We start from the raw sequence: 14,099 nt of genomic DNA on the forward strand, positions 1-14,099 counted from the left end.
TAAAAGTTACTGAACAGTATCTTCAAGGCTTAACATTCTTGGTGATGCCACATCTGAAATACTCACACATGAGGATGAAAATTCCAACTAACCTACTCATAAAGCATGGCAGCAATTAAATATTCTAAGTCATGTGCTGCAAATGCACAGTTTGTCCCAGTGGCTCTTTCTGATCTCCTCCCTGTTTTTTTCTCCCTGAACAAATTTAACCTCCAATGGCAATTTATTGGGCTGATGCAGGACCCTAGGAAAATGAATACAAATATCTTAACGCTACCATTGGCTGGGCAATATATTTCAACTTTGAAACTGCTCTGCAATTGCACATTAATCCCCTCAGACTGAACAGAGGGTCCAGGAAGAAAGGATTGATCTCTTTTAATGATGAAACCCTGGCACTACAGTTTTATTTTTCACAACACAGTGCTGCTAAGAACCCCACTGTTATTATGAAAATTTCCCTAGCAAAGGAGCTCCATCACATTACCGGTGCGCCAATTCATCATAACGTGCCTCGCTCCTGCTCATCAACAAGTCTGAGTGATGAAAAGATCCAATATTATCCTGACAGTACTTCATGCGCATTCTCAATCACACATTATTACAGCATCCATATTAATTTTCAGTGACACGCGTCCTAGGCCTGTTCAAATTAGGCAAACCAACGAGGGGGAGTTGATGAAATACCAGCATAGCCACAGCTCATTGCATTCCAATTTGCATGCAAATGGTTTATCAGGAAAATTCCATTCCCAGCAACCAGCAAGTGAAAAACAACTGTAATCTACACTTCAGGGCCACCATACAGAGCTTAATGAATCGCAAAGAGAGATGGAAGTGACAGACCTATGAGAGGATCGATTTCCACTGGCAGCTGGTATGGCTGGTCTTGTACAGCACCTTGATGAGCTGGAATTCACAAAAGATTAGAAAAAAAAGCATTATTTTTCATATACTAAACTACATAAAAATGCATTAAGTCAAACCTCATGTAGAATTGTTTCCAACCTCCAAATCTTGTACGCAGTTTTGTGAAATTTAAAGAATAAAAATCCAGGTGCTTTTATGGCTAGCTTATTAAACATTTATTTTAGATTAGTGCTGTTCTGAACATGTGCCATCAGCAGTGGCTCCAGTCCTGGGCCATAAGCTATAGCAGATGCTTGACTGGCAACCTCTGATGCTGCAACAAAACAAAATTAAGTGGTAAAGCGTGCTGAAAACAAAATGTGACAACCATCTGCTGACTGTAGCAAATACTATTTTTTCGTTACTTCTTAAAAAGGCAGTTTTGAATGCTGCAGCACAAAGGATCCACAGAAACGTCAGTTTATGATGGAGAAAGGGAAGGCTCTAAGTCAGGGAACATTTAATGTTTCATCCATCACTTAAAATCCATCAATTGAAAGTTTGAATAAAAATAAAGAAAGCTATCCGCAGATAAATGTTTTAGTTAAATGCATTTGGCTGAAATATTTTATTAAAGATTGGATTGAGGGTTTTTAAAAAAAGTTTTATTAATATTTAATATTTCCATGGTTTCAATTTAAAAATACTCTGAGAAGCAAATGAGTTAGAAAAATCAATCTATACTAAGAATAGTTTGGTCCATTCTCAAAATGACTTTAAAGATTCAGGCACACTTTTTTTTTTTTTTTTTTTTTTTAACTAAAAAGAGGTTTTGCAAGCCATTTCCCTGTGGAAGGTAGGAGGACTTTGGGCAGAGAGGAAGCCACTGGATGGGTATGCCACCTTACGCACATCATATGCCCTAAAAGGAAGGGTTTGGAAAAGATCATCTTTACAGCTTCACAGTTTTGATAGTTAAATTCTGGGCCCTTTTCCAAACTCTTTTCCCCAAATGACTAAGGCATTCACCCTGGTTAGTATCTGCCTTTTATAGACTCACAAGAATTTACATTACCACTTGGTTGATATTAGAGCTCTGCTCAATACCATCAGATTTTAGGAAATCTTCCTGTCTTTGAAGGGATGAAAATAATAATCGGATACTTTTCAATGAGTTCATTAGATTATGTTAAAACTTACTGTCTTATTTTCCCCAGTCAATACCTGCCAACTTTTCAAGGATGTCTGGAAGGTCATTAATACTGATAAATATCTGAATATGTACAATATTGGCATTAAAGTTTATAGTTAAGTGTGTATAAGAAACTACAGAAGCTGAAGCCACAATGACTCACTCTTTTTTATTGAAAGTGTTTGTCTTTTCTGATTACTGGCTCTGCTGGTAAAGAAATCACAGACTGCCTGATCAAGGAAAAAGCCCCAGAGCCTCTGGTCTACCCAATAGTAATATCAGTGTCAATCTGCACTAATACCTTGAGAACTTCGCTTTACTTCTCTGAGAATCTAAGATCATAAGAACATTAAAACCACTGTCAGTGAAAAAGGCTTATGGAAGTTTGATTAAGATCTGACTTCTACAACTGACCACTGTGTGACCTTGGGCAAGTTATGCAGCCTCTGTTTCAGTTTCCTAATCTGTAAAATAGGTTAGCAGAGTTAAATTGGACAATATGAAATTGCCAATACCTGATCATTTTGACCTATACAAACAGCAATTTGGTATGGTTCAACTAATAATAGAACCTACATCCTCAAGTTGTGGGAGGTCTTAAGTACACATAAAATCATTAAAATAGTCCTTAGATACTAGAAAATGCTTTATAAACATTAGCTGTTGTTATTTTATTTGGGGGAAGTTCTTCCAAGTCCTTTGAATGAGAGAGGAAGATAAAGATTTTTTTTTTTTTTTTTCTCTCTTGAGGTGCTAGGGATCAAGCCCAGGGCCTGTGCGAGGCAAATGCTATATCGTTGAGCTATAGCCCAGTCCAAGATGATTCCTTTTCTTAATCAGGACACAGACAGTACTCAAAGAACTGACAGGAGCTAGCTGTTTTGTGAATCAACTACGGGAATCACAGATGCTTAGAAAAGATAGAATCTAAAAATTTTAAAAAGTTAAAGTAATATGAATTTGATATATCATGAAGAGAAAGAGGGAGTTCTAATGTTGGTTTTAATTAAGGCATACTAACAAGTAAGATAGCAAGGGATAGGATGAAATATCAGATGCATGCAAACATACCTGAAATGAGGCACAGATAAACAGAATAGGTGCTTAATATTTTTAGGTGTAGACGTAATCCTGAACTGGAGATCTCATTCTAGAAAGGTAGCTGTCTGTGGTGAATTCCCATATTATCATCTTTGTGTTGGTCTAGTGAAGAGTTGCTATGTCACACTACAAAGGCAGCATGCATGTAAAGGTGGGGACAAATAACACTAATGACACAGGCACAGACAATGAGGACTCACTGAGGAGAATTACAGGTAAAGAATCTGCAGAACTCTACAGTCTCCCAGGCTCTTACCTTACAGAAAGGTGATCTGGGGTTGGGAATAGCCAGATGTTCCAGAAGTGGGACCCTACCCTAATTCACTTCACATATTTTTCAAAAAATTGTACATGGAGAACAGAATACCTGACTACTAAGTACTAAGGGAAGCAAGCTTTTTAGTCAGGGACAGGGCTTGCTCAAAAGGGGAATGCCACGAGCTTAGTCGTCCATGCTTAAGGGAACAGCCTTACAACCTGGGCATCAGCTGGAGACCTAAGAGCCCCTTGAGCTGCTGAGCCAACTCTTCCAGAGACTGAGGATGGGTGGAGTGACAGCGGGGCTCTCCAGCATTTGAGGTCTGTCTCTGCTCACATATTCTGTAATTCTCTTTAAACTGAAATTCCTAGGGCTGTCACAAATAGCCACCCAGGATGAGCATTGTTTGTGGTGGCCTGGTGTTGTATACATTAAAACATTTGCAAAACTCTTAAGGGCAACTACACACAGAATGGGTAAATCCTCGGTGCATTTGATAGCACATACCACCAGTACATTCTTCTAACGGATAGAAATCAGAGAACCCCAAAAGTATGTTTCTTAAACAAATCATAATGTTTTGTTCCCACATACAAGTATGCCACTAGCATATACCTCGGTAAGAGAAGTTCACTTGAAGAAAAAAGGAATAAAAGAACCCAATTACAGATGTTAAATGTTGGCTTCAGTTTTGACTGTGTCCACTTTTTCTGAAATCTATTCTCTAATCAATTATTTTATTTCCAGTGGCCAGGAAAATGGCTATATTTAATCAATTTTGATACCAACCACGGATTCTTTGTGATCAGTGCCTTATTGAACTAGGTCAGTGTACCAGGTTTTGTTTGGAATATTTTTTTGTTCTATTCTGAAATCTCGCCTATTAATTTGGATGAGACCTTTGTTCAAGAATTTATACTTTTGTAGCCAATTTCAGGTATTCTAATTTATAGTGCTTTATACATACTTTATAGATTTAATGTCAAATTAACAGACTATTAAAATATATTCTTTTAGAACTTCCTACCTATAACGATGGCTTAGGGAAAAAATGTCAATAATCTGTAGGACTTTAAAAGAGTTTCCTCCTTATTTCTTTTGTTTTTTCAATTAGTGGGCAAAAAAGAACAGTGCTAAATTCAGGTCCCAACATTTCTGCTCTAATGAGAGGCAATACACCACAAAGGGGTGATCATAAAATCTTAGTCAGAAAACCTGGGTTCGAACTCTGTCACTGACTGACTGGTAGAGGTGATGGTAAATGAGCTAAGCTCCCTGGGCGCAGCATCTTCACTGAAGCAACACAAGGCTGCAGCAGATGAACCCAAACACCTCTTCAAGCCTGGACGGCTTTGATTCTAATGGCTACTTCAGTTGGGCATGGCCATTCAGCACTTAATGGAAGAATAGAAGGTACCAACAGAAGGGCATGCAGTGTGGCCTATATAATTTAACCATTCCATAACAAATACTACCAGGCCACGTATAAAAAAGTTTCTGTCAGAAATCAGACAATTCAAAGTGTTTAGTAAATAAATGAGTGAGTGGGGAAAAGTGGGGGAAATCTGACAAATAAGTACATGCTATTTATAAATAAAATAGTGTCATTACATTAAAATGTTATAATAGAAACAATATTTATCTCCAAGGATAAAGATAAACTATTAGATGCCGAAGTACAGCTTGTGCTTTAACATTTATACCACAGGCCTCAGGTGGAAGGGGGTTCTTCAAGTCTTTCAAACTAATCGACATTTTGATTCAGACTCATGCTTATAAACCAAAAGCTCAGGTGTTAAGAGACATACACGTGGGTATTACAAGATCTTCCTACCGTGTTTAGCAGGCACTTGGCCTTTCTCTACTCACCAGGAAGGTTGTGCCACTTGTTCACAGCAAAGAGTCTATTAGCAGTGACCGTGATCACAGCAGGAGCAGCCCAGCCAGGCTGGGTGTTGGCTGCCACGTGGGTGACAGGGGAGTTAGAGGGGAACTTGAGAACCATGATGACATCCTGCTGGGCTTGGTCTGTGAACATCAACGGACTCTGCAGGAGGAGATACTGTTGAGAGGGCATGACAGGACCCAAATACACAAGAAGACAAAGGAGGACAAGAAAGAGCAGGAAAAGAAGAGGAAGACCACGTTAACACAGGTTGCAAGTAGAACCACAGAAAGGTTGCAGAAACAGCATTACGATTTGCTTATTTTTCACATGGCAGCATTTGGAATTTTTGGGACCTGAAGTAGAATACATTAACAGAAACACTTCAAAAATCTACAATGTTATTAGTTCCCTTCCCTGACCACTCCATGGAAAACTAAAAGAACAATTTGATTTAGATTCTAAATAGGCATAGTACTGGGGATTACATTAAACCATTTTAGTTGCTATCACATGTCATGTAATAATTTTTGGGGATTAAAAAAAAAGGATGAGAATAGGCAATAGGCATAAAAACTAGCCAAGGTAATTTCCAAAGATCTTCAAAAGAAGTCTTGAATTATCTTGAAGATTTTGACAATTAAATAAAGAGATAATTAAAACAAATATATTTATAAACAATAGTTAGGCATATATTATTATGGTTGAGAAATAATTTATGAATGTAATATACCAACTTAATTATAAAGGTATTTCAAAGCAATGCATAATCAAATGTACTTGCAAAAACAATATATTTATATAGTGTACCAAGTAATAAACACTGCCTATTGTAATGCAAATGCCACTGTTCTCAGTGTAGGGAAACAGAGAAATACCTATATGCCCGTTCTCCCTCTCTGTAAAAAAACTAAGCTCAAGACTTTTTTGATTTGTTCTTTGAAAAGCAGAAAGTAATTGAAAATGTTAAATGAAACACTGCTCTAATAACTGGCAACAAAAATAAATCCTGAAGACTGCTAAGGATTTGGAACATTCCTACAATCCATATGTCATAATCCAAGACACATACAACACAACGCTGATTTATTGGCTTTATTTATACTTTGTGGTAGTCTGCTATCACATGGTAATTGCACTGTACATTTTCAGCAACTCTCTCCTACCATGTCTATTTTCTAATAGCTGATTAGTATCATTCAGAATTGAAACACTTTGATGAAATGCTTCTGGCTGCTTTCCTACTGCCATATTTCAAAACACCAGGTATATGTAAATGTGTGGGCACATATATTTAACACATATTTATTCAGAACTGCTAATAAAAAATTAAATACATTTGCATTTTTATTATCAGACCTTTTAAAAAAGTTATTAAGAGTACTTAGAAAAACATATTGCACTAAGAATTCCTATTTGCACTCTTTGCATAAAGGTGTAAATAAAGGCAACTAATAAGCTACCCAGACACCCTTCTGAGCAAGTGGCTAAAAGCCAATCAATATTATGAGTTAATCCTCCCTGGATGCTCATTCAATTAAAGGTGTCAGTAATGCCTCATCTGATGTGGCCTCAATTAAATCCAACTATCTGATGGTGTGAAAACACAAGGGGATACAGCAACAGCAGCAAAACCAGACAAATAGGCAGCCTTCGCGTGCCTGCTAATTACTACACCTGGTGTATATTATGGCTCATGCACTTAACGCAGCACGAGGTGGCATTAATTTCTGCTATATTCATATGTGTGTATGTGGTGGGGTATACTGATAGCTCATAGGAGAACTCAACTGAATGTTGGCAAAAACAATTAATAAACGTGTGTGCCTTTGATTTTTAAAATCCTTGATATCAGTAAGTATTTTTGTCACATAAAGAACTACTTATATGGTTCTTAAGAAATTCTGTGAAATCAGGGAAAAAAATGAGAAAGAAGGAAGAACAATGAACAAAAATCCTATAAGCTAGTTTTAAACAAGTCCTGGGAAAGGGAAATGAAAATAATTTCAGAGTACCAAGCCTATTTTTCAATTACATAGTTTTTAAATAATATTTACTCAAGCCAATTTATAAACTCTGAGAAAATCAGAGTACAACATAATCATAAAGTCTCCCTGAAAGGAAGTTCATACATATTTCTGAGCTTAACAGCTCATATTATAAATATAATTAGGCTCAAATTGAATAATTCCAAAGTTTATGTCCTTAAACACACACACAAAAAATGCCTAATGTGTAGGAAGAATGTCTTGTTTACATAATGACTCTAGTGGGCCAACTCTTAGCCACAGGCAAGGACAAGTCACTTTCCACAGCAGGATGCAGACACAATACCAGAATTGTCTACTGCAGTCTCACAACCAGCTGTCCCTCCAGTCAGTTCCCACATACCCCGTCCTGACTAGAGCTCCCTGCGCACAAGCACACTGCGACAAGCTCTCTCAGGAGCTCCAATATAACCTTGGCTAACAAGCCCGAAGGAGGAGCACCAGCAATGAGAAGTAGCACGCCCCACCACACAGGCTGCGCAGTCGTAGCTGAGCAGAGCTGCTGGTAAAATGGGTTAAGAGGATAAACCCTCTTTTAACGCTGGGAGGTTAGGCAAGCCTGGTCTGAAGCAGAAGTGGCCAGATCTCATTTGGTTTCCCAAGATTAAGTGTATACTTGCCACCAACTCTGTTTTCTTTTTATCCTTCCTTTCTTTCCCACCCACCTATGTATGAGGCAAAAACCAGAATTTATACAAGTCTGAAAAGGAGTTCAGGTAGTTAATTTAGAGGATAAAGATAAAAAGAAAGAGGGTGCCCCAGCCTCATGTAAGCATGTGCCTTCCCACCTAGGGACTGTAAAGCTGATCTGCCTCAATGAGCCTGTAATCTTTTGCCACAAGGAAGGCTGGGTATGGGAGCGTGTGCATCGCTCCAGTAACCACAGCTGTGCGGTGACCCAGGCAGAAAGTCAATGGAGCCGCGGAGGGGCTTCCATTAGCCAGCACCCAAACAGCCTGGTCTCATTGACAAGCTATTACTAAAACTAATTCCAAAGCCCAAACATAGATCATTCTTACTAATTTTATGGCATTATCTTCCATTGTTCTTGCTAAATGTTCGCTTTTTGTGTAGTAGTTTTCCATCCACTAGACTCACCTTTTATGTTCATTTAAATCTGGTTTCACTGGTTTTAAACCACATAGGGGGAAGGTAATACACATTATTTTTAAAAAATGCTTGTAGTTTATTATTATGGTCAATTTATGTTTCTAAAGAAATAAACCGGGAAACACTGGAGGTAGAAAGAAAGGCAGCAAAAGGGAAAAAGACACAGAAGGTGAAGTGGGAAGGGGTAGGGGGAAGAAAAACAAACAAAAAAGAAACCAGAGGAAGACAGGCCTCGGTCTGTCTCTTTCCTACTCGGCTGTTGCTCTTTTCTTCACACAGTCAAAATTCTGCCATCTCTAAGCCACAGCGTGGAATTCAAATTTATCTTAAATTGTTCATAATTATCTACGGAGACAGATTTCCTTCATTCTTTCTTTCTTTCTTTCACCCGGGCTTTGTACATACTAGGCAAGTATTCTACCACTGAATCACTCCACTCTGCCCCAGATTTAGATTTTCTCTTCTGTGTCTAAAACAGTAATGAGCAACCTGTTTTATGAGGGGTAACTTAAGAAAAAAAGTAGTATCTTCAATCTGTTTTTTAAGTAAATATTTTCATCATGCAATTTGATTTGTTACTATGTCAATTTTTGTCCTCCTCATTGAAACACTTCTCCCCTGAAACTTCAGGGACTATGAAGGTAGAATGACCACTTCATTTTGCAGGTCAAGTCTATCTTCCTAACCCTACCAATAGAATGTGGAATAAATGATGTATAAGTTCAAAAGCAAGCCTCAAGAAGTCTCCCAATTCTGTCTTCATTCTCTTGAGATCTTCTGCCATGGGAATAGCCTGGTCTAACTTCTTCAAGGGTGAAAGTACACATGGAAAGAAAAGCTCAGGCAACTAAGACTGCCCCCAGTGTGAGTGAGTCAAGGTGAAAAGAGCAGAAGAAATGCCAATAGAACTCTCAGAATCATGAGAAGTCAAATAAATCATTAAGTCGCCAAGTTTTGATATACCAAGTCACCCCCATCACTCCATCCCCCAGTCTCTGACCTTCAGTAACAATACCTACATATCAGAATTAATTTAAAAATTCCCAATCTTAAAAATATATTGGGATGTAAAATAATGATCAATGTGAAATAATGATCATAGCAGCAAAACTAATCTAGAAATTCACAGAATCAAATCAGAAAATTCATCAATCCTAGGTCAGAAGTCCTTTTCCCACAGTGAGGAGAGGTGACAATCAAGGACCTCTTAATTCTTCATCACACAACATGAACTGATGAAATATTAGTGCACTGGAGCTGTTTACCTTCTCAAAGACTGGAGGAGAGAAGGCAGTGGCATTTGCTGACTGTTAGCAGGCTAACAGACATTGCAGAAGAACAGGCCCAGGTGGGGTGGAGCACCTCAAGCACAGGGCAAGACTACTATGACTATCAAGGATGGTCTGTAAGACAGGCCAGGAAAGAGGAGAGTGAAAATGGCACTCACCGCTTGCATGGCGGAACCTCTGGGAGGATGGGGCTCTATGAGAAGTTGAGAAGGTGTCTGTCCAAAACTTCGGATTTGAGCTTCGACAGCCTGAAAAAGGCATGGCAAGTCTGAGGGTTAAGAGGTGTTAATTACAGGCACTAGAACCACAACTGCCACCTGAAAATGTCATTTCATACTTCTGGCTTGTTTCATGTTGAAAATCGACCTGCGTTTTCACAGGGGGCCTATGCACCTGGCAAGGGCATTGAGGGTGAGGTCACCCTTTAGCACTGTGGAAGCTGTTCCTATACAGCTCTGTGAAACGTTCTCTTCTTGCTCAGTGATATGAAACAGAAACCAGCTATTACAATCAAAAACTGTCCTTTTTGGCTTCATCTCTGTTTTCTTGAATTTGGTTTTCCTGCTGTATCATCTCTGATGACGAAAGGCTAATATTTTACAGGTAGAAAAATGATTGCTTCCTTGATTCTAGGCCCCATTTCATCCTAGGAAGTAGAAAGGAGGAAAAAAGAAATGCAACACCTGTGAAAATGGCTTGCTGCTGCATACCTTTTCCATTACTGTACCAATATCATTACTGTTGACAGTCTCTTTGAACCAAGGTGGCTAAATAACAAAGAAAGAGCCATATGTTGTATCAAGCATGAGACAGTTAAGCCAGGGACCAACTAAACATAAGAAGCCTGTGTGTACCCTTTTTGAAAGACGTGTGTTGGCCTTCTGCAAAGCACTTCCCTGTTTTGGCTGCTGCTGTCCCCCAGCATAGAAGCCCATGTTCCAACTCCTACATCATGGGAGACTACAAAATGCTAGGGGCTACCACTATCCTTACTGATTCCGTTTACTTGTTTATGTCTGCCTCTTCCTACTAACACACAAGATCCATGAAAGTAAGGTCCTCATGTGTCTTCTTTACCATTAGGTCTCTAAATTGAGTGCATAAATTCTATGGGATGTGTGAAGGCAAGGAGGAAGCAGGTCAACTTCCCTTTAACAGTCCAGTATTCTTGACTCCCAGAATAAAAAATAAAGAAACTTTTCCATATGCTTTTTATGACCTTCACACTGCAGGCAATTAATAAATCATAAGGAATGTAATCATTATCAGTACTAATTTCCTTTTCTTATTGGATGAGAATAGCACTAATGGCCTTTCACAAGGACCTTGCATGGAACAATGATAGTATTTATTCATTTATGCATTCAGTGATCATGAACTATGTACACAGATCTATTAGGTCCTTAATGTTTTTGCACTTACTATATATACTTCTGACATAGGAAATGGGGTAAATGTATTGGAAGGCTGAATATCACTTTGATGGCCACCAATTCAGTAAGTTAAGGAATGTTCTATGATCACTGCCAAGCAGCAAAGACTGAAAAGCACCTGGGTGAAGGCTGAGTAATGAGGTGGGAGCAGTATGGCCACATTCAAATTCTGCATCCAGCTGTTTATGTACTGTGATTTGGGCAAATTATTTAACCTAAGTTTCAATCTTCTCTCCTGTAAAATGTGAATAATAATCGTACCTATCTCATGGTGTTATATTAAGGATTAAATGACATGGATATAAAAATCAAGATTAGACCCTCAATGTACAGTCAACGGACATTCACTGTGAGCTGCTAACAGCAACAACTATTTATTTAGCACTTACAATTTGCCAGAACTTTTCTAAATCATTAACTCCCCTCTATCATTTAATCTTTAAATTTTATGATGGCAACACTTGACTGCATTCATTTTACAGATGAGGAACACAGAGCATGAAGAACTTGGAAATCTTGTGTAGATTACATGGTAATTAAATGGGAGACTTGAAATGTGCACCAAGCAACTTGACTCCAGAGCTCAGACTCTTCAACTTTAAGCCATCCTGCCTCCTTATCTGCTAGGTATTATGCCAGGCCCTAGGAATGAGAATGAGCACAAGAAAAGTATGAACTTACAGTCCAATGAGTGAGATGATAAAGGATTCTTTTTGTGTCATTCTCGTCATTATTTCAGTAAACAAAGTGTGTCCAGATAAAAGGAATAGGGCAGCAGGACAAGGCAAGGGGTGGTTCACATAGTGAGAGATAAGGCTGGCCCAGGCTTCCACAGCAAGAAAAGGAGCCAACGGGAAGCAAGGAATAGGGACCAGGATCACTGTCAGAAACTCAGCTAAAACAGCTTTGATGAGGTGAGATTAATTTATGATTAGACATCAAGGACAATCTTGAGAAAGGAAAGAAATCACAAAATGGCAATCTGAGGCCTAAAGGTATCTATGAAGAAGGAGTCAGTAGGAACGGAGTTTATAAATGAGAACCTTAAGTTTCTTTCTAAGAATAGCTGGCAAATTCAGTGCTTTTTTTTTGGGGGGGGGGGCTACTGGGGAATGAACCAGGAATGCTAACCACTGAGCACTGTGCCCAATCTCCCCTCTCAATTTTTAAATATTTTTATTCAGAGGCAGGGTCTTGCTGAGTTGCTTAGGGCCTAAGTTGCTAAGGCTGGCTTTGATCTCATGATCCTCCGGTCTCGGCCTCCTGAGCTGCTGGGATTACAGGCATGTGCCACTGCAGCTGCCAGCTGCAGTGCCCTTTTCTTCAACTGCTGCCTTCTGTGGTCCCTTGCTCAGCAGCCCACATGCCTCTCCTCTATTAGAAGAGTAGGGCAAATGAACCCCTGCTTCCAACCACAAGAAGAAAGAGAAGGAAGAAGAGGAGGAGGAAGAGGAAGAGCTGAATGTGATCCCAGCAACTTGGGAGGCTGAGACAGGAGGATGTAAATTTGAAGCTAGAATAGACAACTAAGCAAGACACTGGGAATGTAGAACAGTGGTAGAGCATCTCTGGGCTTAATTCCCAGTACCAAAAAAAGGGGGTGGAGAGTGTGGGTGGGTGACAGAATGTATAGCTTCAGCACATGGCCTGTGGTGTCAGATGGCTCAGAATGCTAATCCTGGCCTGGCCATTTATATGCTCTTTGACTTTGGACAAGTAGCTAAACCTTTGTTTCACATCCATAAAACAGAGATAATCACAATATTTGGCTCATAGAATTGTCTGGAAAATTAAATAGACATTGCATATGAAGTGTTTAGCACAGTAACTGGTACATTCTGAGCACCAAATCAAATGCTGTACCATTATTATTAGTTTTAAGACTCAAGTGTGATCTTCATTTAACACAGCTAAGATAGGGAAGGAAGAAGCACTGCAGGACTTTATATAGGAAGATGACAGTGAACGTGTTATTTTAGGAAACTAAAATCTAGCTCAGGATTCCATAGATCACTGCATGGTGAGGAGCCCAGAGTCAGATTCTTTAGACGTTCTGAGAACTGTCCAAAAGTCATGCACCGTAATCTTTGTGAAAACTACAACAATGGGAAGAAATGGATGAATATGCGAGTCATATCCTGTGGAAAGTCAATAAGTCTTGGAGAATCTTGATGACTTTGAACAATGAGGAAAAAAGACAAAACTATATTTTTTAAACTTACATGTTTCAGAGAATAGTAAAGCATTTAACAGAAGGAGGAGCTTTTGTTGGGGGAAAAAAAGTTTGACGGGAGAAAGACAATAAATTTGATGTCAGAATGTGGAATCTGCAGTCTAGTGAGCAAAAGAAAACCCAAGACTGTCTGTCTCTGAAATGACAGAGAGATCAGAGGTATTGATTTGGGTGTCAATCATTCGAAAGAGAAATTTAAGTCAACAGTATCTGATCTTGTCCTCTTGTTATACACAGGTGTGTGTATTTAGGTAGAAGAAGTGACTTCCCTTTTAAAATAAAATCTTCACGAAACCTCAATACATAAAAAACACAGGGATAAGGCTCTTCTGCTTCAGCAGGCTCTGGGACAACTCTGAGAAGCGACAGGGCTCAGGAGCACTGGTGAGCCCCAGGAAGAAGACACATGAGACACACACACAAACAGCTAGGCTGAACCTGCAGAAATACTTAGATTTAGGGTATGGTGCCAAGAACGAATGAAGAAGACAGAGAAAGCTGGCAGGGAGGATAGGAGTCAAAGCAGCAGAGGGTGATATGGGCGCCCTGGGATGAGAGTTCTAAAGAGCATGGTCGACAAGGCCAACTACAGAGAGACCAAGAACATTGACGTCATAGCACGTAAATCTTTATTATAGATATAAATTTCATGCAACTGGTCTTAAGACGATGTATACTGTTTTGCATTTAACACTGTTTT

General features: G+C 39.1%; 1 protein-coding gene across 4 annotated transcripts in view; it reads right to left on the reverse strand.

Moving 5' to 3' along the window:
* Window positions 1-14,099, reverse strand: part of LRBA (LPS responsive beige-like anchor protein) — a 723,813-nt gene that overhangs the window by 40,645 nt on the left and 669,069 nt on the right. For 3 of the 4 annotated variants that reach the window (XM_079154183.1, XM_079154182.1, XM_079154181.1), the window contains exons 49-51: window positions 9,892-9,981; window positions 5,271-5,463; window positions 847-909 (exon numbers count right to left, since the gene is read on the reverse strand). In XM_079154183.1, coding sequence (XP_079010309.1) covers window positions 847-909; window positions 5,271-5,463; window positions 9,892-9,981 — 346 coding nt within the window. The remainder of the gene's footprint in view (window positions 1-846; window positions 910-5,270; window positions 5,464-9,891; window positions 9,982-14,099) is intronic. The other variant, XM_079154184.1, reaches the window with a different exon arrangement.

The sequence above is a fragment of the Sciurus vulgaris genome (genome assembly GCF_902686455.1).
Source record: "Sciurus vulgaris genome assembly, chromosome: 9".
NCBI lineage: Eukaryota > Metazoa > Chordata > Mammalia > Rodentia > Sciuridae > Sciurus > Sciurus vulgaris.